This window comes from Erpetoichthys calabaricus, chromosome 14, assembly GCF_900747795.2.
Source record: "Erpetoichthys calabaricus chromosome 14, fErpCal1.3, whole genome shotgun sequence".
Lineage (NCBI taxonomy): Eukaryota > Metazoa > Chordata > Cladistia > Polypteriformes > Polypteridae > Erpetoichthys > Erpetoichthys calabaricus.
This window is the reverse complement of record NC_041407.2, coordinates 93,141,219-93,168,508: the sequence shown is the minus strand read 5'-3', so window position 1 is coordinate 93,168,508 and position 27,290 is coordinate 93,141,219. Positions and strand designations below refer to the sequence as shown.

At 41.0% G+C, this 27,290-nt stretch overlaps 1 protein-coding gene across 1 annotated transcript in view; it reads right to left on the bottom strand.

Moving 5' to 3' along the window:
* lasp1 (LIM and SH3 protein 1) overlaps window positions 1-27,290 on the bottom strand; it is a 66,504-nt gene that overhangs the window by 33,010 nt on the left and 6,204 nt on the right. Inside the window, exon 2 of the mRNA XM_028819698.2 lies at window positions 24,386-24,480. Within this exon, the coding sequence (XP_028675531.1) occupies window positions 24,386-24,480 (95 nt within the window). The remainder of the gene's footprint in view (window positions 1-24,385; window positions 24,481-27,290) is intronic.

Here is a 27,290-nt window from a genome sequence, read left to right as displayed (position 1 = left end):
GCTCTCTCCTCCCATATCTGGTAATAAACAAGAACACTTGAGGGACGTAAGGGTGCTTCCCGATTTATTTCAAATATGTTAATGCTAATGTACGCCACAGATTCCACTCTATCTTGCATTTCTGAATTCCAGCTGCTACTGGTTGCTTCTTAAGACCAAGGAAGAAGGGAATAATACAGAAAAGAAGAGTGGCACCCGCTGTCCACCGCTGCATTTCCTCTGTTAGGCCAGTCCAGTCATGGCCACATGCCAGAGCTTGTGAGGGCTTAAAGCCCCAGGCAACAACAATGAACAAAAGGCGCTGACATCACACAACTGCAGCCAAAGCATGCAGAATTATAACTGAAGTTACAGACAAAAAGACCGCATTAAATAAACGTAATCAGATTTCACGCGCCTCAGCGTTGGTGTGTAAGTGTTGTGCTGAGTGGTACTGTACTGACCCTTATCTAAACGTGTCATCAGATCAAGCTACTGCACATGTGCAAGTCTGCCTATTTTTGTGCTTTTTTGGTTCTTACTTACACCAATTCTTTTTTTTAGTCAAACCTATTATTATAAATGTACCAAAACAAGGGAACGTATTTGTAATTTCGGCAAGGCTCTGAGGATAACATTTACCAGAAAACATAAAGTTAGTTATGTTTTTTTTTTTGGTTTTGTTTTCTGTGCATATTCTTTTTTTTTTTAACCCCACGCAGGTAGGTAGCTATATTTAATCTTTTTGGCATTAATTGCCACTTCGTGTTACACACCAATGCGGTTTGTTTCTAATCTTCTAATTTAAGGCTAGTTTATATTCTGCACTTGATATGACAACTATGACAATGAACTTTTTTTTTTTATTTTGCTGCCACTAATATTTGTTGAAGAGAAATGCTATTATACCATATGTGGTAATAAACCTTCTGTATGAAGAAAATGCTCAGTATGGCCATCAGAGTATTTGACTATGTCACATTACCAAGTGACTCAAATCTGATTTCTTTTTTTTGCCTTACTGTGACATAAATCTGATGTATGGACACAGAAATCCAACCTTTTCATAGCCATACGACATGAATGAGAATGGTCAGACGGGAATTCTTTTTTTTTTTTTTTCGCCCATACACATGGACTGAGCGCTGTCGTCATCAGAAACAACAATGAAGGAGAGCTACAGCTATGACAACTGTCACGGTTCTTTCTTGTACCTACACATCTCTTGGTGCAACACTGTCAGCTGTGAAAACCCAAAAGCAAGGCCGTCTGGCTTTTCTTCACCTTCTTCTTTCTTCTTCACCAAGCTGCAGTATTATATGGTTTATTAGAACTTCGGTCTATTTGCATCTCATTAAATCAGTTGTACACACAGTACTGTCCAACTTCTATCCGCAGACAGGTGTTTGAATACATAAAATACCACGTATTGCATTGTTATCAACTGTTGTTTAATACGATGGAGCAAGAATAACAAATGTTTTCCTGGATGCATCCATGTTGATTTTCCAAATGTTTTACTGGAACGTGGTCAGCTTGGGTGTGGTGTCATTCTCCGCTCCAAAGGTGAATGGAACGCAGCATAATACCACGAGTCGTCTCACAGATATATTTTGTTGTTGACGACGAAGTGACTTGTGCACAAATGTATTAATGTGCACATATGTGCCATGTCGGAGGACAGATGTGTTCACATTATGCCACTTGTACTAATGAATATGAACCTTCAAGTGAACAAAAACTTGGAATTGAGCAGTGAGGCTTGCAATGTGAACGTACCATAAAGCATGGCGATATTCACCTCAATTAGACATTATAGTCTAACACCTACGTATCCATTGCTAACTCTTCCTTAGCAGCCTCACTTAATCTTGTGGCAAATTACCACCAAATACTGACTCTCTATTTCCAGGTAATCACGGTACCACTGGTGTCCAGTAAAGACTTTGTGATCAGCCAGCTGCAGAAGGCTCACAGAAAGGAATGGTGCTGCTAGCCCTCCGGTGGTTCATTACGTAAACTGTTGTTGTCCCCGACACCTGCACTGATCACACAGCCCTCAGGCTAGGCTGCCATTCTACATTCATAAAAATTATTTAAGTCTTTTGTGGCATTAACAGGTATTACTCATTGCTGTTTTTTTGTGACAAGCATGATTGTTCTGTACTGTTTCCTTTGCAAGAGACAGCAATACATTGACTAACTAACATTTTGGTTTGTTCTTAAGATAACGACGTGTTTTGGAACAGCTTTTATTAAACAGTAATCTGTTAAACCAGGAAATGCAGGAGCTGGATTCTTTCCAGACCTTCAGCTCATATTTCACAGATGAAGGACTTTGATTACATGCATTTAGATGTTTTGAGCAAAAAGGACACCCATCCTGAGAATCAGAAAATGACTAAGAACTAAACTGATTAATTGATGAAAATGATACTTTAGCAGCATAAAAAACTATTTCAAATGGTTACAATGTTTTATCTCGCTTTTTCTGAACTTCTATACAAATATATGCCATGCCTTGCCAACAGATTTTTCAATCATTGTCATTCATTCAAAGTACACACGCCACATCTAAAGCTGCTTCCAATCTAACTTTTAATTTTGTCATCTCCATTAAAAAATGCCAACAAGACATGCTGGATGCAAAAAAGGGTGTAATCTGGTAGCTGGCAACCAAAAAAAAAATCTCTAAAAAGATCTTTGATTTTAGAGAGGAAAGCAAAAGCTGGGTCACATAATGGAGGGTATATGAAATTATCAATCACACTGACTGTGACCGGCATGCACGTCTTTAAAGGAAAGTGTTTTGTTTTTAGATGTAAATGTGTGGCGGGCAGTTGAACTACAACCATATGCAATCATAACTGAGAAACAAGCAAGGGTTGGTTAGCAATGTGAACCTTGGTAATGGGGGAAAAAATAACCGGCAGCTATTACGGCCTATATACAGTATCCATGTTTTGGTCCATTTTGACCTTGTAAGCCACAAATTATTTAAAATGGCGCTGTTGCTTTGCTTATTTCAGTGGCTTTCTCACTGCTCGGAAACAGGGAAGCAGTTATGTCCTCATGGTAAATGTTGCACTGCAACACAATGGAAGGAAAAATGGCACTAATAAAGACCTCTGTGCATTCTTAAACGAGCGCATGCCAAATCACTAGTAACGGCAGCATGGTGCCAACAGCTTCCCTGCATCCAGAGATTCGATTTAATTAATTCCTTAATCACTGTGAGGCTAATCTCCTTTAGCATCTCTCCTCCACTTACAATAAAGCTCAGCACCGACCCGGGATTACACTCTTAATCTCATCTATACTGACAGTCCCAACAAGTCTGTCTGTGCGCCTCCCCGACTGTCAGTCTGAGAAGTGATCATCCTCCATGAAGCACTCTCTCTTTCAAAGAGCAGCACAGGCAGTGATTAGAGTGGGATGCCTTTCAAAAATTTCTATTTGGCTGTGAAATCTCAGATTTAAGGTTGTCTACATTCATTCTGCATGCTGTATAATATACTGAAGGAATTTCTGACATTTGTTTTTTTAGATGAGAAGCTGAATTTGTTTAACTTCATGCCACCAATAATAAAACAGTAACAGTAATTATGGATTTAATAAATATTACATTTTTAAACAAATTATGAGCATTGTTAAAAATTGCTAGCAAAACATTAATTAATTTTTAAGGAAACAATATGACAAACGTGTACTGTTTCCTCAACTAATAGCCAACAATAAAAAACTTTTGCTCAAATCCCTCAATTCTCTCTAGCATCAGCATTTTAAAGTACGTGTTCAGCAGTAGGCGGCACACTAGCCTAATGAATGTCGCTGCAGCTTTCTGGATCCAACATCCTGGGTTCAAATCCTACACATGTCTATCTTGGAGTACTCCCGTTTTCCTCACAGATGTACATGTTTGGTTAATCAGCAACACTAAATGAGGTGGGTCCTGTAATGGACTGGGATTGGCTCTGCCTCAACTACGGCTCTAAAATGGCTAAAGCAGGCCTGAGAATGTTATATTCAGAATTTATGAGTACAACAAAGATATGTTCATCCAAAACCAAGGTGACAAAACAAATTCTGGACAGCTTCCACTATAATAATAAAATATATAAAACATTTAGTGTGAATGGATGAAAATTTGTTGCAGGTTTAGTAAAATTTACTTTTAAAAATAGCCCATGTAGAACCATAATTTACTCAATATATTCAAGTGCTGTATATTACTGATAGGATTAGGAGCAGGCACTGATACAGCATGTTGCCGCACCCACCACATGACAAACCACCTCAAGATCCCACATTAGGACCCGAGTGCAGCCATGCGATGGGTGACACCTCAGCACCACACCAGTTCAGATGGAGTGGAACAGTGTGAGGTTTTTGTATGGTGGCTGGAGTGCCAATTCTGCCACAACCCCCCAGGTTTTCTCTGTAAGTTGGAGGACCTGCTTGCAGGGCCGAATGCAGATTAACGTCATACCCAGGATGGAGCAATTGCAGGTTAAGGGCCCAACGGAGTAGAGTCACTTCTGGCGTTTCAGGGATTTGAAACGGCAACCTTCTGATTGCCAGTGCAGATTCCTAGCCTCAGAGCCACCACTCCACCCCACTTATAGGTAGCCGATTTTTGGGAAAAAGCCATTGTCTCAAGAACTCTGGGTTCAAATCCTGGTGTAAGTACTGATGGGCATTTCAATTCACATTACTAATTCAATTCTTTCAAACTACCTGTTTACATGAATCGATCCTTATTAATAAGATTTGATGCACATATTTAACATGATAATAATTCATTTGACAATCTCCTCCTGTTTCAGTGCACAACAAATGTCAACACAGTTAAAATGCATAATTGAAGTAAGATAAAACATTATGGAATGACGAGAGAATGACACCAACTCATTCACAAGAGATGATTTGTACACAGATTAAATTAATGTGAACAGTGAGACTCATTCTCAGGTAATGCTTTGTCCGTGAATCAAATCAACGAGAATCTCATTCGACTGAATCATTCTCGGTTACTGATTTGGCTCAAACTGAAGTCAATGAGCCATAAAAAAAAAAAAGTGTTGAGCTAATGAAAATTTAAAAGAAAATGATTGTTAGAAATTCAAATAATATTTTTATGGGTTTCAGTTTTGTGCAACTAATTTGTTGAATGTTTAAAGGGATATAAACACATCAGTTTCAATATTGTTTATTTATTCAGTTTAAAACAATTCCAATAACAAATTGTACAAAGAAAAAAACAAACAGCAATACATGCTAACATAAATGTGTTGTTACTGTATTGTACTTGCATGAAAAGTGCAAAAATCATCAGTGAAATGGTTCTTGTTCACCAATTTTGATATCTTTCTACTATTAAAAAAAAATCTTGGAAGGAGACAAGACGTGATTGTCTCAGAGACACTTTCACATCCTGTGAGACGAGTCTTCGTGCCAAGTGATGTAACCGCGCCCGGGGCCAGAAGCCCTGTGAGACAAGAGCTTATGCAAAGAGGAAAAGTCCTGCATGGTTATGTCTGACACATTTCTTGTACAGAGAAAGAAACGATATTCACTCACAGGCAGTTATTACGTTTCATTGTCACGATGTAATTCCAAACACTAGGGATGCACCGATACCGAAACGGGTATCTGGTATCGGCCTCGATACCACATTTTCTAAAGTACTCGTACTCGTTAAAAGTCCCCCGATACCGGGGACCGATACCACGGTCTGAGAAATGTCTATGTTTGAGCGGCATGTAAGGGGTTAATCACAGGCGCCGAGTGCCCGCCCCCAGGTCCCGGCTGCAGCTCAGAGCGGGGAGAAGGCGAGGCGAGACATGTCAGCCGTGTGGAACTATTTCAAAGTGAATGAAGACGACAAAACAAAGGCGGACTGCAAATTGTGCTCAGCGAAATTGTCCAGAGGAGGCTCAAAAGGTAGTGCATTTAACACAAGTAATTTAATCAAGCACCTAAAATCCCAACACGACAACGAGTACAAAGAGTTTACCCACGCTTCTAAACCAACACAACCCACGCTGCAGCAAACTCTTGCAAGACGAGAGAAAATGTCCAGAGACAATCCACGTGCTGTGAAAATAACACAGGCAATTATCGAGTACATTGCATTGAGTGACCAGCCACTCTCGGAGGTAGAAAATGTGGGATTCCTGCGTCTCCTCCATGTTCTGGAGCCCAGATATGATGTCCCAAGCCGCCGCTACATGACTGACACGGAGCTGCCTAAACTACACGACTCCGTGAAAAAACATATCCACAGCCTACTGCAAGCCTCCTCTGTGTTTAGTTTCACCACGGATATTTGGACAAGCAGTGTTAGCCCCGTGTCGCTAATTAGCCTAACCTCCCAGTGGATAGACGAGAGTTTCTTGTTTTTTTTTGTTAAATTATATGACTAAAGCTGTTACCTGAAAATTTAAATCATGTTTTTATTAAGTACTCGGTATCGGCGAGTACTGAAATGCAAGTACTCGTACTCGTTTTCCAAAAAAGTGGTATCGGTGCATCCCTACCAAACACGGAATCAAAATTCAATGCGATATTGACGAAAAGGTAAAAGCGAAAAGAGATCGAATATATGGACATAGGTGATATGACAGAAGTGCGCCATGCGAGATGCAGATCACGTAGCACGGCAGCAGCAGCAGGCCAGCAGCTGATCGAGCAAAGAGGAGATTAAAAAAAAAATGTATGTGTTTCCCATTGTATCACCGTTTAAGAGGGGGTGTCAGAGGAGCGAGCATGTCTGCTTGGGGTGCGTTCAGCCCCCCTCTTCACAACGCGAGCAGCAGAGACGTGAAGTGGTTGGTGCATAGCGCAGGCAGTGGGGGGCACTCGAGCGAAGCGAGCAGGGGACAAAGTCCCCTAGTAGTTTTAAAAGAATCTTGTGTGTTGATAGTTCTTTACACATGCTATAAACATTTACCAGCGTCAGTGAAACAAAAGAAACAGATTACATCGCACAGGACTAATACGCACTTTAGCACTCTCACCAGTGAGCTCCACTGAGTTGATTTGTTCGTGTTTGCAAATCAATTCATATGATTCACTGAAAAGCGTTGTTCAAAAAGAACGAATTAGTCGCAAATCACCCATAACTAGTGCTAAGTCACTGTCCGTGTTTGCACATTCTCTCCATATTTGTGTAGGTTTTTCTCCAAATTGTATGGTTTTTCCTCACATATCCCAATGATGTTTATGTCAAGTTGATCGGAATCTTTAAATTAGCCCTTTGTGAATGTTAGTAGTCCCAGTAATGGTCTAGTACCATGTCCAACATGGATTCCTGCCGTACACCCTGCGCTACTAAGACAGACTGCAGGGTCTCAGACCCTGACATTGATTTAGTGGGTTTGAGACTGTTTTGTTACATTAACATAGAAGCTTCATGAAGAAACAATCTTGAAATAAACTGGTAAGACACATGTAGTCTGCCAAGAAAATCCTGCCAACACAGGAAGTACAAAGTGCCTTTAAATGGCAAGTTTAATCTAAAAGTGAACTTAATTATACTTAGTATTGAAGGAAAAAAGAATCCTCCCTTCTAAATGATAGCCAAAGAGGAGTAACAATGGTATAGGAAGGCTTGATTTGCCTTTCACACCCGCATTTCAATCCCGGTTATAACACACTTTTTTTTTTTTTTTAAACCATGAAGGTGTTTTGTTTCATATTACATTTTTGGAAGCTCAAAATACCGTAACACAAGAGGATAAACTGTAACAATACCCAAGTTCATGTGGACATTTTGCATCAACACCATCACACTTTGCATGTCAAGCAATTTCCTCCGTACACACCCATTCCTTCTCCAGTAAACTGACACTACATATTTGGTTTATACAATCCTGGTTATGCAACTCTTAACCAAAGGTTAAGCGCATGGTTTATGTGTTGGTCTGAATGCACAGAAAGTGTTATACAGTTGTGTGTTGAATAACTGACTCGGTCCAACAAGTGACCAGAAACCAACCTGCGTGGTGCTGGCCGGCAGGGCCTTTACACACTGGCTTGGCGTTCTAAGCCTTTTTCACCAAACTGTGAGCAGCTGCTTTTATTTTTAACAACTGTAAGGTGGCTCGTGGCAAACTCAGTGCTTTCTGAATCTGTTAATCCAAATGTTCTGAATCGTTCTTAGAGGTAGGCTGTTTTGAACAGATTACAGCTCTCTTTGTAAAATCTCCATTGAGACTGATACAAACTGCACTTCAATATTGTTTGAACCCCATCATGACATGAAAACAATGGAACTGTAAAAAATAATAGTAATTGAAGTTGAGATAAAGCTGCAAGGAAAGAGTGAAAATGTCAAAAAAAAAAAAAGTTTTATTGAATGTTTTGACAGATAGACACATGTGAAAGGCGCTATATAAGAGAAAGACAGATATATTCTTATTATTATTGCTATATAGAAAGGCTATTGTTAAATTGATTGTGTGTTTGACAGATGTTTAACTTGAATGGGCCAGACAACTGTTTTTAGGCAGGATGCTAATCAGGGCGCATAGTGCATACTAATGAACAGTCTGAGAGCTGATGATAGTTATACAAATGCCAAGGCTAATGACCGTGTAGTGCCATGGCTATTAGATTACACCAGTTTTGTGCTCAGATTAAATAACTGCTGTGTGTGTGTGCTTGTAAGAAGAAATAAATTAACTGATTTGAGACATTTAAGTAAGCATGTCACTGTATTTAGTCATGTGGTAATGATACGACCGTCAACAAGTTTTCAGATGTCTTTTTTTTTTTTTACATGATGCAGCTTTTTATTTATGAAAGTGCTGTTATGACTCTTACCAGAATTTTTTCAATAAAATAAATGACATAAATGACACTGTACAAAAGAGACAGTTTCAGAGCACTTTTCTTTGACACCATTATTAAGCTTGCCACCTACAACAGCGTCCCAAAGTTCGTGGACATCATGTTGTATCTGTTCAATGCTATGTCTATGTTATATTTTATTGTTGGTTTTGAGTTCTTTCTCATCTATGGCTTGTTAATTTCATATGTGGTTGTGTAATTGTTTACTGTCCCTTTGAATGTAGTTATGTTCCTTGTTCTTTGTGGGTGGCACCCCAGGAGGCGGGGCCACTCAGATGTCACCATTTCTGTGCCCTCCCTCAGGCTATGTAAACTACTGTAGCTAAGAAGGCTCAGAAGTTGGGCATCATTTGTTGGAGTTTTCTAGAAATATGACTGTTTCTTGTTGGAGTTTCTGGATGGATGAGTGGATGGATAGACATACATGAAAGGAACTATAAAACAAAGAGGTAGAGAGATACATTGTTAATACTTCAATTGCTCCAAGGGGGGAATTTGGCTTAGTACAGAATCTTAATAAATAAATAAATATCATAACAAATACATATACTGCAGAATCAATAAAAAGTAACAAAACATCTGACTTGGCCAAAACCAAAAAGAGCAGTGCCTGTGAGGAACTCTACAGTACAAGTGAATTGCAGTTGGCATGAAGGAGCTCCTGACACACGTCTGCTGAAGAACTCCTGGACTAAAAGTTCTCAATGCTAGAGTGTCAGAGAGATGTTGTGCAGCATTTTGGCCATCAGTTGTACCGTCATCACCTTTTAATCTTAACAGATTGAACAAGTCAAAAGCGGCTCATTCAAACAGGATGCTTGCAGTGTCTCTATTTTTATCCGTTTTTAAATTTGTTACAGCAGGTCACACGCAATTTTATTTATTCACATACGGTGGTTTAGTCAAGGGTTACCCTATAGCACAGATTATGCGATATTTGGCATTTATCACAGTCTTGTACAGTCCAATAACCAGTTTATTCATGCGTATCAAAATCTAGGGCAATCATTTTAGTTTTATTCCTCAATTACTATTAACACACAAAACATGTTATTCTTGAAGAGGATCATCTAAATACTAATGTCATAAAGACACACACCAGGGGAACATTTTATTATTTAGTTAGTTTAGCTCACAGCACAGATAATCAAACTGTTAAGTCTGCAGCTAAAATAATTCAAATTCTTAATTTACAGAGCTATAGCTAAAACTGGACGTATTTTTGAGAGGTGCAAAAGCATCTGCCTTTAAAACACAGTTTATACTTTCAACACCAACCATTTGACTTCGTAACAGGGAACCAGAGGCAGCAGCCAAGTCTTAAACAACACTCATTGCAAAACTTCTCTACTAGGAAATGAGAGCATTTCATTACATTCGGCAGAACAATAGTCCTGGACGTCCTCTAGAGTTGAAGCAGCCTTAACACATGCACACTGCAGACGTACATCTAGCAAGAGACACTCTACAATGAAATACTATATGGGCTCCTTTCAGGAGTAAATTCATCAAAAAGTAAAACGTGTTTATTTAAGCTCTGAACACACTTCTTGGGATGCATGGGGTATAAATCAGGACTGTCAGCCTTTCTTGAACATTCCAATTAATAAGAAAAAAAATAAAAGCTCATGCATACTCTTTGTTACATTTCCATTAATTTTCTTAGCAGATGCATTAATCCAAAGTGACTTACATAACAGGTCACCATAATTGAGTAGGTATCAGTTTTGGGGAGTGCGTAGGAACAAGGGTACAAAATTGACCTCCACAAGTGAAGAGCTCAGAACAAAACGCAAGCTAATTACACTTCCTCAGTAACAAAAAAACCTAACAGCCGATATTAGCTAGAGAGACGTTCATCGAACCAGAGTCTTCAAAAGATTCCTCAACACAACGAGGGAGTCAGAATTCCAAATGAGGGTGGACAGCTAGGAGGTACACATGACGTGTCTGGATTGAAATGGTATCATCAGACGCCATCTTCTAATAACAACATCAGACAGCAAGATGTTACTAGAAGCACTTTCTCACGTACTTTGCCTTATTATACTCTTAAAGCTCAATTTACTGCAATTAGAGATTGATGGTGCAGTGGTTAGTTAGTTCCACATTCTTGAATCTGATTCCCATGCCCAGTCACGAACTGTGTGGAATCTGCATGCACTTACTGCATTTCAGTGGGCTTTCTTTCCACCCATTTTCATCTCATGTCCTAAAAACTTGGGTGTTCGGTGGGTCGCTGACTCTAAATTGGCCTAGCAGTTACGTGCACATGAGTGGCACCTCATTCAAAAGTTAGTTCTTGCCCTGAGCCAATACTGCCGAGACATGCTCAGACACTCCACAACCTTGAATTTGATTAACTGCATTTGACAATGTTGTGTCATCAAAAAAATTATTTTAATACAACCATTGTCTTTTACGGTTTTGTTTTTGCAAAGTTACGTTAAATTATTCTTGTTGCATGAAATCCACGTTTGTGGAAATTTTATTGCTCAACAAAGTGGCTTTTCTCAATTGTTCAATTTATGTTTGAATATAGAACAAGAGACGAATTAACAACAAGAACGTGTAAAGACTCGGGACAAAACAGTACACAGTATGACGTCCCATGCTGCATTCATATGGCAACAGTGCTTTTGGATGTTCACGTCAAGTTGGTAAGCAGCAGGACTGAATATACACTGCCTGGCTGAAATGCCAAATTTCCCGGAGCGTAAAGTCAGCATGCTGAGGAAAAGTAAGAAGGAAGCTGAAAAATTTGGCTAATAAATTAGTGCTGCAGGAAAGAATAAAGGATAATGAGTACTATGAGTAAAGCTTTTGTTTGAAGTTATCTGCATATTACTCATAGATTTTGTATTCCCTTGAGTAATAATGCTATCAATTCAGCGTACTTTTAAAAGTGAAGTTTAAGATCATTAAATGTAATACAATTTTTCAAAGGGTGGCATGGTGGTGCAGTGGTAGTGCTGCTGCTTCGCAGTAACGAGACCAAAGTGCATGTCCCAAGTCCCCCCTACATAGGGTTTGCATGTTTTCTCCCTGTACTTGTGGCTTTCTTCAGGGTGCTCCAGTTTTCCTCCCACTGTCCAAACACCTACAGGTTAGGTGAGCTGGCTACGCTAAACTGGCCCTAATGGGTGTTTGGCATATGGGTGTGTGTTCCTCCTACAAGTGTCCAGGGTTTGTTCCTGCCTTGCGCCCTATGTCAGCCGGGATAGGCCCCAACTCAACCGGGACGCTGGTCTGGATTAATTGAGTTAGCAAATGATGTGACATCACCATTTATCAAAATTTTGTAGTTTAGTTTTTAGTGTTTGTGCAATTAATAACAAACACTTTTAAAACAATGCAAGATAGATATATTTCTACTAGTTCTGTACTATATGGCAACACTAATGTTTCCACAAAGGTTGTCTCCAAGTGTGATCCTACCACAATAAATATATATGTTTTTGTAATTAAAATATGAAGAATTTTGGAAACGACGATGTGTGCTGCAAAGACTGGAGTCAGCTTTATCTACATATTATTGTCAAAAATGGAAAAGCGTATTCAAACGTAATTTTTTTTATTCCTATCACAAAGTGCAGCAATAACACTTACTTAGAATTTTAGCAACAGATGGAGCAAAGAGGATTCACCTGAGGCCATTGCAGTGTCACATGAAATAATAAAAGTGTTCATTGTACCAGAAACATCCAGGCTTGAAATCACAAGTCTTTTATTTGTAAAAGTCTAATGTGAATACAAATAGAAACACACTCATACATATATACATACATATACATTCATATATATATATATATATATATATATATATATATATATATATATATATATATATATATATACACACACATACAAACAGTGGAACCTTGGTTTACGAGTGTTTTGCAAGACAAGCTAAAATTTTTAATAAATTTTGACTTGATAAATGAGCGAGGTCTTGCAATACGAGTAGTATGTATACGCTTTGTCTGCTGAGCATCATGTAATCACAACTGAGCTGATGGTTCTTCTCTCTTTCTCTCTCGCTGCGGGATTGTGGGCAATTGTCTCCTATTCTCCGTCTGAGTCGGCATGCCTCACTCATATAGTCAACATCCGTACGAGCGTATACTGTTTACTACAGCACTGTGACTGTGTGTATGTGTGTGTGCTGTGATGTGCGAGTTCCCGTCTTGCACCACCAGCTTTATTCAGCTTGAAACAGCAACAGTGCGGTTATTTATTGTAGCGGGATCTGCCACTCTCCTATACACAGACACAGCAGTCAGGCAGGGTTGTGGCCAAGTAATACTGTGCCCTGCGCATTTATAATGTTCCTTGTTCCTTGTATCACCCATCGACGGCAGACGCTTATAGCATGTCCGCGATCTTTTCAGATTCGCTTTTATGGCAAACTGCTACAGTGCTGGGAGAACTGCGAGTTAGAAACTCACTCACACCAGCCATGATTCTTTTCAAAGGTAAAGTGCAGGTAAATTTGTTTCATGTATTTTTACTTTATATTTTGTATTAATCATTTTTATATGAATAGTTTTGGGTTGTGGAAAGAATCATCTGAGTTTCCATTATTTCTTATGGGGAAATTCACTTTGATATACAAGTGCTTTGGACTGCGAGCACGTTTCCGGAACGAATTATGCTCGCAAATCGAGGTTCCACTGTATATATATGTACACACACACATTCATATATATACACACATATATATTACAAAGTTTACTGTCAAATAATGCAAAGAGTTTGCGCCACGTATTTCACCCTTATTTGGGCTCATCAGGTGTAAACACTCATCTGCACCCTTCTCGGGGATCGAACCTCGGACGTGAGAGTCAGAAGCAAAGCCTCTTAACACTGCGCCATCGGCATGAGCCTAAATATGGGCAAAACACCTGTCGCGTACTCTTTGCATTATTTGCCAGTAAACTACACAACATTCTATGATCTGCTTCTCCCAACTGAGAGGGCCCCATGGCGGATGTTTGCCGACTGGCAGACCAATCACATGCATTACCTGGTAGGCAACGACCTATACAATCATATTGGGACTCAGACAACGAATGTTATAAACACACACACACATACACATATTTTATATATATATATATATATATATATATATATATATATATATAGAGATAGAGATAGATAGTCACATGCGCGCATAGGGAGCTGCTTAAAGACCCAACGAACAACGTAGTACACCATGCCAGGGGACAAAGGCGGGGTGCTAACCTCTTTCTTTATTTCCATAGAAAGACAAACACCACCATCTTGAATTCACCTGGACTCCCTAGCAACGCGTAGCCACTTCTGCACTTATTCCTTTCCTCTGGTCCCCTTCTGATGACATCATGACTCCCATCCACCACCACGGTTCCTTCCCAGCATTCTGTCTGCCTGTTTCCGGTCCCACCCCATAAATTGTTCCCCTATTCATGTCATCACTGTCTGTTGTACCTATGAGAAGTGAACTGACCTTGATCTTACAGTATATGGTGCCTGAAAACCCCAAACCTTTATGCTTGTCTGTGCTTTTCTTTTACAATACATATACATACATACAATGTATATACATACATACAGTGTGTGTGTGTGTGTATATATATATATATATATATACACACACACACACAAACGCACATAAACACACATATTTACATATATATATTGTGATGGATGGCCAGGACTATTACCCGGCTGGGACACCAGCCACATGGAAGGACCAAGGCAGACAGCACGGTTGGGACATTATGCTAGAGGTCACCCTCTCTAGGTTGCAATGGCACCATGGATTCCCGCAGGGAATGCTGGGATTTGGAGTCTAGAGCAGCCCTGCTGTGTTCCATGGACACCGCCAGGGGATGCTGCAGAGACAAAGGAGCGCTTTGAGGGAGCGTTTCTGCCACACCTGGAAGTGCTGCTGGAAGAAGGTCAGGGAGCCATTCCGGGTGTGTTATAAAAGGAGTCGCCTCACTCCAGTCGAGGAGCCATAGTCGGAAGGAGGATTGGCAAAGTTTGCTGGAGGGGGAGTGGAGACAGAGAGAGAGAGAGAAAGAGGCCTGAAGAAAAGAAGGGACTGTGTTATTTGATGCTTGTACTGTGCAGTATTGGGGGGGGGGGGGGGATCAAAAGAAAAGCTCTTCCCCACTTAAATAAAGGCTTGATGTTTGATAAGACTGGGCTCTGTGTCTGTTATGTCTGGGGTTTGGGGGGCTGTACACGCCCTGGTGGTCTACAATATATGAATATATATATATATACACACGCCTACACACACAGACATATATATATTTTATTATGGACACATATCTAAAAGTTAGCCTTGTATTAGGGTGCTTTTATTATTTTTTTATCCCAACAGTTTTCCTTTTTGCTCTTGACAAAAGAACTATATAAATATAAAGAATTATCATTATTATTTTTTAAACAAACTGTGGCTCCATTGCTTTATCAGCCCTCCATCAGACTCTTGTTTCCTCCTCCTCTATTTCCATTTGGGCACATCTTCCTTTAGTGTAACAGACAGATGGAAGCACAGTCACACAGATGGCCAACTAGAGATCTCTCTAACCCAGCATGCATTTCAGTGAAGGCAAAGATTTCTATGACCATACCTAACCAAGACAGACAGACAGATAGATAGATAAGAAGGGTACTATATAATAGAAACTGTACATTATAGAGCGCTATATAATAATAAAATGAATTGTTACTTCCCAAATTGCTAATCTACATGCACAGCAAGGCTTGGCAGCATAAATAATAGTTCCCTTTTCTTCTCAGGGCACAATGTAGTGCTTGCACTTGGAAATTGAATTTCATGCACCTTTTCAGTAGCAAATTGGGAGGCCAAAGATAAGAATTCTGGAAAAATCCGACATTATTAGAAACCTTTCAAACCAGCCAAGTCAAAAATGCCATATTAGGCTTAGTACTTCATCAGAGCAGTGTTAGCTTTTCTCAGGCCTACTGTCATATGAGAGTCCACCGAGTAGTTCAACAGCTCATGGCTTAAGCCGATGTCACCTTACCCAACTTTTTGTCGTGGGCCATGCGCAATTGCTGATCTCATCGCTGCACCAGATCAAATTACTCAAATGAAAATCACAGCCCGTGTCACATTTACTGACTGAGTGCCAATCTTCCAGCACAGTCGTGCTCACCCCATTTTTCTGACAGCCAATAGTGTGTTGCCTGTCGGAGCCGCGCTTTACAAAACATTAACAGCTACGGCGAGTTCTGTGGCAATCTCTGCCCTTTATTTCCAATTCAGTGGCTTGTTAGCTACACGTAATCAGACAGACAAAGCTGCACTTCTGTTTGTGAAGTTCAAAACACACATTTTCCTTATTCCTCGCCAATACACTCTATGCATTGTACTTGTGGATGAGCACTCATTGGTTCATTTGGCTGTCAGCTCTCCTGTGTACACAGTCTGCCCCTGCGACTAACAAGAGAATCAAACCTGTTTGAGTTTATTCTAGCCAGTCAGAGCTCAGTTGGACTCAGTCGTTGGGAATGTCACATCAGACAATTGACTTCACAGGAGTGCGCCGCCGGCTGCCTCCGACTGGCCAAGATTATGTAAATGAAGGGTATGACGGAAAAAAAAATGTCTGGAAATGGTGTCTAATGTGACATGGCCTTCACAATCTCTTTGCTCTTCCCTACTAACATTCATTCTTCCATCCTCTTCAGATGACTCAGGAATGTAAGGCACAGACAATTTTTGGCAGCTGCTTCACTATTTGTTAATGTATTTTTTTTGTAAAAGATGCATCACTCCTGTTTCCTACTGTATAACCATACAGCTGTATTCGGACACTAGAGTAGCACCGTTGGATTGAGGCACAGCTAGAAAAAAAGAATAATTACACTGTGAGATTATTCAAAAGTAAAAGTTGGGCAAAATGTAATCTATGCTCCGACTGCAATATTCACAAAGTGGCACTCATTTCCACTCAAACAATCTGAAAAAAAGGGTTTGAGCAAACCCCCAAAGGGCAAATGTGTACAAAATTGAAAAATCTAAGGGTGAACAAAAGTGTTACATAATTCAGATTTTAACTACTTATGCCATATTTTTACTTCTTAACATTGGTCAGTTTTGATCACAAGTGGAACGATGGCACAGTGTTGACTCACAGATGTAGAGTTTCCTCTACGTTGCTCTGGTTTCCTCCCATAGTCCAAAGACAAGAATGTCAGGTGAACTGGCGTTGCTAAATTGGCTCTAATGTGTGGCAAGCAATGGGCTGATGCCCCGTCCAGGTACTCTTCCTGCATTGTGCCCCTATGACTTCTGGGACAAGCTCCTGCTGCCCCACAACTCCACCCTAGATAAGCAGGTTAAGAAGATGGGTGGATGGATAGTTTTAATCACATGGATCTAACAAGACAGCATGGTGGCCCAATGTTAACACTACTGGCTCACACATGCAGCATTTTGTGGAGTTTACAGGAGTATGTGTGTTCTCCCCGTGCCTGAGGAGTTTCTTTCAAGTTTCTCTGATCTTCCTCCCATCTCCACAAACATACTTATGTTTGCTGAACTGGTTAACCGACTCGAAATCAGTGGTTGCCAACCTTTTCTTGACCATGCCCCACCTAGGCCTCTCTAAAATCATCATGTCCCCCACTGTAACATATACCTTATTCTTATTATTACATATTCAAAAAGTGAACTCCTACTCATGTGGAGGAAGCCCATAATGTCATTAATTTGGTCTAAACAAGCTTCCAAAGAACATGGAAACAAAAGAGGGAAAGGATAGTTGAAGTACTGACAAAGAAATTGTTAAAAAAAAAATAATATGAAGTAATATGAAAATATAGCAAATACAGTTTTGAAAACATATGAGACATGATATTCATAAATATAAAAGAACTTTAATTACAGCTTTTTCTGTAATATTTTGATCATTTTATATTTTAGTTATTTTGCTAAATTTTATAATCATTGTTACAATTCATATTATTTTAATGGTAAAACGATTTCTAAGTAGAAAAACCCAAGCCGGCTGTAAAATCATAAATTAAAGGGTTCTCCACCGTCCCTTCTATGTTTATATAAATATATAAATTATTTGTTTATTTTTTTCTATCATTTTTACCAGTGAATTTCTGTTTTTTCATTTTATAAATTGTTTAACGTACCTAAATTCTCAAATTGCCCCCCACACTGGGAATCACCGCTCTAAATTGTCCCATTTGGCACGGGTAGGTGTGTGAGTGGGTCCTACAACGAACCTCCAGGGCAGTTACCTGCCATGCATTTGGTGCCATTCAGCTTTCCACTGGCTTGCAGCAACAACACGTTTAATTAAGCGGTCTTGCAAATGTTACGTTCTAACAGGAGCTGCTCAGTTCTGACCCTGCAGGTTTACCAGAATTACTCCTTTGTCCTTTTTTCATTCCATGGCAGGAGCTTCTAGAGTTACTTTACTGGTGTGAGAAGTTTAGCTCAAGTAAACTAAAACAGGACAAAAGATTTCAAGAGGTTAAAAAGCAGCCGATAGATTTCACTGACTATAAATCATTCATTTTAATGGCATGGAAAGCACATCCCACAGTGTTAAGCATGCAAAGGGAGGAAATAAAACACAAAGCATTTGAAGAGGTCAATAAGAAACGTGAAACAGGATACAACAACATATACAATGCTCTTGGTTACGGACATTTTGCACTGGGGCATTCTCCCTGCAAGTGGAAAAGAAGCAGAAACTCAAGAGGGGGAATTTTAGCTTCCAGGACTCAGTTCTGCAGTAAAGAAGGGGCTAAAGCAAGTTACACCAGCATTAAAATGGCCTAATCAAGCAGATAAAGAAGGGTGTGGCTCGGCTATTGTTTCATTACAAACTTGGCTCCAGTTTTTACTTTCAATTCCTTCTTTATTGAGTCAAGGCAGACACTAGGCCACCGCATTCTTGAAAAGAATCTGTTTGTGTAAGCAATGAAGATTTTGTGCTACATGTTTTCTGCCTTTGCAGTAACCTATGCTGTAAAGAAACACTGCATCATTTTGATCTTTATACAACCAAAAACAAAAAAAAGCATAGCAAGTACTTTTACAGGTTTAACATGATAGTGCATGATAATACAGGAAGAGCAAAGTGTGATCAGGTTATTCATTTTGCCTGCATCCACCCACCTTCTGCTTCATAAGAATGCATATAGGGGCTCCTGAAGATTACAGTGCCTGGGGTGTAAAATGCAGCCAGCAGTTCAAAGTACAATTTTCAGTGTTGCACAAACCAAGGCTTCTGACACCCAGATAGCAAAACCACACTTCCTCAAATATCTATTTATACTAAGAGCAAACACAGCCACCAGAACCGTACCTTTGCTCTCAGTGACTGCTGCACAGTGCGGCTGAGCCCTCCTCCCATTTTAAGAAAAAGCATCACCAGGCCCCAACTTCAGTGTGTGTCTGGAAAAGTTTCTATGTCAGATCAGACATAAGGGCCTCTGGGAGATCATTACAAGCCCTGGAATTTACGGAATTTCCCTCCAAACTTTCCCCCATAGGACCATAAGATGCCTCTTCTCCCACCACATTTTATGATTAGCATAAAAGATAAACAGTACTGATAAACTTTACTTAGGCCAGGGGTAACAAAGAGGAACTGCACAGTGCAGTAATTAAAAAGTTCAGAGAGCGATGACCACTGGAAAAAGATTAGCAAAGCCAAAATGACTCAAAAGACTCAAAATAATTCCCACAGAGCAAGAAGCCAAAATCAAAATGTCAAACACACGTAGAGAATAAGAACCACTGGAAATCTCAAACCAGTCACAAAGGGTGTGAACCAGTGCTGGTCAGAGCTTATTTGGAAGCCCCTAGGGGAAAGCTGAGGATCTGGGTGTCCGGAGTGCGCCCCTTCAGTTACATAAACACCCCCCTCTGTCTACATACCACAGACTTTATGGAAGTGAGTGCCCTTTAACTTTTCTGTTTTATTTTTTGGTTTGGGTGATCCATACAGCTTAACGCTTCTGATCTTAAGAACTGCTAGAAAATGCTCAGACAGCAAAAAGCACATGGAAAATGAATGTAACACAACTTCTCAAACCTGCTTGATCCAATTCAGACTCACAGAGTGTCCAAGTTTATCCCGGTGGCATTTTTACAAAAGACAGGAATTGAGTGGAGGGGCTCCAGTCCAACAGAGGGGATACCCACTCAGACGCCAACAAGATAAACAGAAATGTCTTTGCCATCTGGGAGAAAACCACACAGAGGCACAGGGAGAACATGCAGAGTTCAAGTACACAGAAGCTGGGAGGTGGGATACGAATTCAGGAACTCTGCGTGGACAGCACTATGCCAACCCTCATGACACACTGCTTCTGCTAAGTTGCACTCTTGAAATTGCTTGGATTTCGCTGGAAAATGCTTGTAGAATTTTATCTTACATCTTAGCCCAAGTGATATACTATTGGTTACACTTATTGTCACATGTTTTTTAAACAAAAGACCATTCACCTGCGCTTTCAACAGTGCTTGAAATGTATTTAAATATTTAGTATTTACTGTGTCTATAACCAGGGCTGTGGAGTCTGTAGATAAATCCTTCGACTCTGACTCCTTAGTTTCTGGTACTTCTGACTCCGACTCCTTTATATTTAATATGATAATGTATTGGATAGTCGAGCCTCGGATTCAGGAGGAACAGTGTGGTTTTCGTCCTGGTCGCGGAACAGTGGACCAGCTCTATACCCTTAGCTGGGTCCTGGAGGGTGCATGGGAGTTTGCCCAACCAGTCTACATGTGTTTTGTGGACTTGGAAAAGGCATTCAACCGTGTCCCTCGGGGAATCCTGTGGGGGGTACTCCGAGAGTATGGGGTACCAGCCCCCCTGATAAGGGCTGTTCGGTCCCTGTACGATCGCTGCCAGAGCCTGGTCCGCATTGCCGGCAGTAAGTCGAACCCGTTTCCAGTGAGAGTTGGACTCCGCCAGGGCTGCCCTTTGTCACCGATTCTGTTCATAACTTTTATGGACAGAATTTCTAGGCGCAGCCAGGGCGTTGAGGGGGTCCGGTTTGGTGGGCTCAGGATTGGGTCACTGCTTTTTGCAGATGATGTTGTCCTGTTTGCTTCATCAGGCCGTGATCTTCAGCTCTCTCTGGATCGGTTCGCAGCCGAGTGTGAAGCGGCTGGGATGAGAATCAGCACCTCCAAATCCGAGACCATGGTCCTCAGCCGAAAGAGGGTGGAATGCCCTCTCAGGGTTGGTAGCGAGATCCTGCCCCAAGTGGAGGAGTTCAAGTATCTCGGGGTCTTGTTCACGAGTGAGGGAAGAATGGAGCGTGAGATCGACAGGCGGATCAGTGCGGCATCCGCAGTAATGCGGGTGTTGCATCGGTCTGTCGTGGTGAAAAAGGAGCTGAGCCGCAAGGCGAAGCTCTCAATTTACCAGTCAATCTATGTTCCTACCCTCACCTATGGTCATGAGATATGGGTAGTGACCGAAAGAACGAGATCGCGAATACAAGCAGGTGAAATGAGTTTCCTCCACAGGGTGTCTGGGCTCTCCCTTAAAGATAGGGTGAGAAGCTCAGTCATCCGGGAGGGGCTCAGAGTAGAGCCGCTGCTCCTCCGCATCGAGAGGAGTCAGATGAGGTGGCTCGGGCATCTGATCAGGATGCCTCCTGGACGCCTCCCTGGTGAGGTGTTCCGGGCATGTCTAACCGGGAGGAGGCCCCGGGGAAGACCCAGGACACGTTGGAGGGACTATGTCTCCCGGCTGGCCTGGGAACGCCTCGGGATTCTCCCGGAAGAGCTAGAAGAAGTGGCCGGGGAGAGGGAAGTCTGGGCATCTCTGCTCAAGCTGCTGCCCCCGCGACCCGACCTCGGATAAGCGGGAGACAATGGATGGATGTATTTTCCATGTTGATTAAAGGAAGGCAACATACACATCATTTAACCTCAGAACTACTGGCTAGGAAGCTGACTCTCTACTGTATTGGCCAGTTAAACAAAAGACAAGAACCCCTGAACACACATCAGGCCATAGCACACACCTCCATCATTACACTTGTTTACACTCAAATGAACTTGTTAAACACATTATATCTGAAATAAAATGAAAACACTTTTTGTAATGTACCATAATCCAGATTACAATATGTAAATGTCAGGTTGTATAATAGCTCAGCTGAACTTCACACTAGTAGTAACACAACTATGCACTGGGCTTTATTCTTACCTCAGATAAGTACTTATTGTTTGTGAAATGGGACATTTGAACTTGCTGTATTTTTTTCTTCATTACAATTTAAATTAATTAGGAGTCACTACATTTTTGCCGACTCCGACCCCAACTCCAGGTACCCAAAATTGTCTTTGACTCCGACTTCACAGCCCCGTTTATAACTAATAAAGGCCATTTTACATTACATGTCTTGTCTAGCGATCTGCATCAGCAATCAGAAGGTTGCCGGTTTGAATCTTGCAAACGCCAGAAGTGACTCCACTCCGCTGGGCCCTTAACCTGTAACTGCTCCGTCCTGGGTATGACGTTAATCTGCATCCAGCCCTGCAAGCAGGTCCTCCAAATTACAGGGAAAACTTGGGGTTGGTGGCAGGATTGGCATTCCAGATACCATAAAAAACCTCACACTGTTCTAGTGAGGTGCTGAGGTGTCACCCGCTGCACTCTGGTCCAAATCCAGGTGGATCGTCATGTGGTGGGTGCAACAACACGCTATCAGCACATAGACCCAACCCCTCTCTCTCTTTCTTAGAAAGTCATGGGCAGTCAGAGTACACTCCTGAGACCATAGTCATAATAATAATAATAATGATGATAATAATAAATAATACTTTTTATTGATATAGTGCCTTTCCCATGCTCAAGGCGCTTAAGGTACAAATAGTTTCTGCATAGAACAATAAACAAAACACAGGATATACAAAAGCATTAAATAGAAAAAAAGAAAGAATAAACAAGAGTAAAATATTAAATGCCTGAACAAATCACATGATTTGTGATATAACACACACACACACACAAATGGACAGAAAGGAAGACTGAAAGAGCGGGCAGAATGTCAGGTTAAGTTAAAAGCCTTCCTGAACAGATGAGTTTGAAATTGTTTTTAAAAGAATGAATAGAGTCAGCTGATCTAATTCATTTCGGGAGGTCATTCTAAACTCTGGGCACTATACAGCTGAAGGCCCTGCCACCCAGGGGGTTGTGAGGGGCACAACAAGATTGCCAGAATCAGAGGACCTTAGTGGATCAATAGGAGTATAGTGATGGAGAAGGTCACTGATGTAGTCCACTGCAAGGCCATTTAAAGCATCACAGGTTAATAATAGAATTTTACAGTCAATTTTGTAAGACACAGGAAGCCAGTAAAGGCAGGATGGGTGTGATGTGCTCACTGTTGCTAGTTTGTGTAAGGACTCTTGCAGCAGAGTTTTGAATTAAATGGAGATGTGATATAAGATTTGAAGGGGCACACTGCCATGCCTAGCGACTCACTCCAACAAAACAAACAGGTCTGATTTTTGTCTTACATCGCAGAGGCATGAGCTGACAACCAATGTAGTAAAGTGTTACCCAGAAATACAATGCATATTTGGATCTTTGAAGCAGAGGAGACTCATCCGTCTGATGTCTTGTGTTTTATGTACCACAATAAAACAGAAGGGGAAAAAAAAAAAACACCAAGATTTTTGCTGAACTCGCCATACCTGTAGATTTTCATATTGGTACCAGCTGCATCACATTATTGGGGCAACGCTGCAATACTTTTGAAATGTGAACATGTGCTGGAAAGCCTGTGTCAGAGTCGTCTAATTTGCAATGCCCGGTGATTTCTAGTCGTGTAAAATGACGTGCTCTACTTACCACAGTCACAAAGCTCGACAGCCCTTCTAGCTACAAGTCGTGTAATGTGACATCAGTTTATCTAAGTGAAAACAATTGCAAGCTAAACCGCATTTCCTTCAGTGGCCCACCAAATAGATAAACCCAAGGGTTAGGTCATGGGGGACACCAGCCTGATACATGGCGCGCTTGCGCTAACACCCACAGATCCACATATCTGCAGAAACAAAAACAATCATAGACACATGGAAGGTGTTCAGACTTTACGCAAGAGCTGACCGGTCGTGAAATGCAAACCTGGGATGCTGAAACCATGAGGCAACAGTGTTAACCGTTGTATTATTTTGGCATCCTCTTTAAAATCAGAGATTTTTCAAAACTATAGCCACTTACAACTATGGAAACATTCACAAGCATTCTTGATATTTAGTAGTGTACAGCTTGGGGGGCTATGACTAAAAGTTAGCTAACCACAAATCATAGGTGATATACACTAAAGCTTCCGTCAAATATACATCACTTATCTATCAGAATTTGGATGATCTGACAATGATGGGAGGAACTTAAGCTAGGGAAACAGGAACCACACCAGTCAAGATTTTTAATAAGCCAATCTCAAGTACCGCTAATACAAGGACATACAAAAACCTTTCTAAAGAGACACGTGACAAGGACTTGAAGATCTAGGGTGATGTACTCACGCGTTGCAGTAAGGTTTCTTGTCATAACCTTTGTAATTCTTCATATTCAGGGTCATTTTGCAGACTTCGCAGTGGAAACATGCTTTGTGCCAGAACTGCAATATAAAAAACAAGGAAAGACCACATTAACATGTACAGATTAACCAAGGCCGACGCTGTCAGGAGAGAAGACTCTGAAAGGGAAACTGAAAAACACATCACAACAGAGGGCCCAATGGACTGAGGTGACGTAACATGGATAGAGTGGGGTCAGCAAGAGAAAAAATAGAATAAGTAGAGAGACCATCGATGTAGGCAGCCAATGATACAAAAGGCACTATATAAAAGGATGAAAAGACAAGACAGTATGGCAGAAAGGTGGGCAGCTAGACAAACAGGTAGATAACACGAGGCAGGCGGACAGACTGATGGATACAAAGAGAAACAGAGTACTTGATCAACCTCCAGGCTTCAGCAGGAACAAAGTATAAAGTGAGAAAAATAAAATTTAAGTGCAAAATACCGCATAAGACCCCCAGCTACACACGCAATACACACTCGTAAAGGGCTGCAGCACTGCCACTTAAATGACAAGAGTTGCAAACCAGAGATTAACCTAAAGTCCTGAAAGTGTGCAAAACTAAAACACACAGAGGTTCTACTCAAACTAATTTAATGGACTGCTCATCATGAACTCCCCCAAATCAACAAGAAACCCCACTGACTGATTCAAGTCGATTTTCATCTCTCATTATCTCATTTCCGTTTCTGGTCAGAACACAAAGCAGCGTAGTTTAGTCAGGCAGTGTGGATCTGAGTGAACAGACTGAGCAGCTGTGACCAAAGCACCAAGTCTGGTATCGCAACGGACCAACAGCAAACTCCAGAAATACGGCAGGAGGAGCAAAACACTGAGGTGGGAGAAAAGGGCTTGTTGGAAATTGGAAATCTTAATGGTATGACACCAAGAATTGATGCTTGTTTTAAAAAAAAAAAAAAAAAAAAAAAAAAAAAAAAAAAAAAAGAGGCCAGCAAAGTTCACAGCGGGCTGAAATCCTAAATGCAAGAGGCACAGTCATGGCAAGTCACTTCCTCTTACCCAACAAAAGCCACTTGTGCTTAAAGGAGCCTCGTCAAGCCCTCTGCCCCTTGCTCTTCTTGTTACAAATTCTGCAAATAGACATTTTTCAGGGTAACACTCAGACTGATGTGCAGATAACATGCTCACAAAAGAGGATCCTTCACATGGCCATTTTAAAACAAATACGCCAGGACTCAGAGCACTGAATTAGTCATAAAACTCTAAGTGGTATCACAAATGACAGGAGACCGTTCAGTCCAACAAGCTGTCATTCCCAGGAGCCACTACAACGGAACTTAGTTGAGCTAGCCGGATTAGACAGATTTTGAAAGAACTTTTCAAATAAAATAGACTTTCGAGACATACAGAGGAAGTAACACAGAGGACTATTTAAGAAAGGTCAGAGTAGACTCTTCTCTTAGTGGACTCTTGATGTGGGTAGCAACTTCCTTCACATGTTCTACAAGTGTGATAGCCAGCGTGGTGTGCAGAGACGGTAGAGGCGCACCAAATCAGCACGCTAAATAGTGAGTACTGCTGGGCATTTCGATTCACTTTACCGATTCGATTGTTTCAAAGTACCCTTTAAAGTGAATCGATTCTGTTGACTCGTTGGATACACTTGTTTCTTAAACTACGGGTCGCAAGTCACCATTGTATACTATGGGAATGGGTCACACATGGCTTGCAATGTGTGTTGCAGTGGGTCGCTTAAGCAGTCATTATTACTCCTTTCTGACGATCAACTGCAATTCTCCAAGGGAGACCCACACCACACTCTGATGGTCATCATGGGTCTCAAAGACAATAAGAAGGGCAAAACCGGGTTGGGAGAAAGAAAAGTTTAAGAAACCTGGATATGGAGTCTTACATCCAGGGGATTTAGGGTCCCCTCTTATATCACAAATATACAATTAATAATTTGTACATTATTTTGAGGGAGGCACGGTTGTGCAGTGGTAGAGCTGCTGCCTTGCAGTAAGGTGACCTGGGTTCGCTTCTTGGGTGGAGTTTACATGTTGTCCCCGTGTCTGGGTGGGTTTCCTCCGGGTGCTCCGGTTCTTCCCACGGTACAAAGACATGCAGGTTAGGTGCATCAACGAACCTAAATTGTCCCTGGTGTGTGCTTGGTGTGTGTGTGCCCTGCTCAGGATTTGTTCCTGCCTTGTGCTGGCTGGGATTTGCTCCAGCAGACCCACCATGACCCTGTGTTAGGATATAGCGGGTTGGACAAAGACATGACTGACTGACATTATTTTGAGATGTACACACACGCACAGTATATGTGCATGATAATATTCATTATATATTTTAACACAATAATTCATATGACATTATCCCAGTTTCAGTTCACATTCCATGAGAACACATTTAGAATACATAATTAAAATAAGAAATTACAATACAGAATCACGAGCAAATAAGAATTGTGCATATCGTAATGATTAGTTTGCAAATCAAATGAGTAAGAATCATTAGACTGGTGCTCAGTTAGTGACTCAGATCAAGAATCAAATGAATGACAATTACTAGACAGGTTCTTGGGTGATTCATTTGTGAATCAAACGAGAATCTTTACACTTGCTCTCAAGCAGAGTGATTCGTTCACAAATCAAATGAACGGAGGCTGACGATTCAGGCAGTTCTCGCGCATGCACTTTTAACATCTACCAACGTCAGCAAAACGAAAAGACGCCGCCGACAACATCACGCGGGCACTTGAGCACTCCCATTGAGCTCCACTGAATCGATTTGTTCGTGCATAGGATTCACTGAAAAGAGCTGTTCAAAAAGAACGGCTCGTTCACAAAATCGCCCCTCACTATTCAGAAGGCAAGCTTAGTT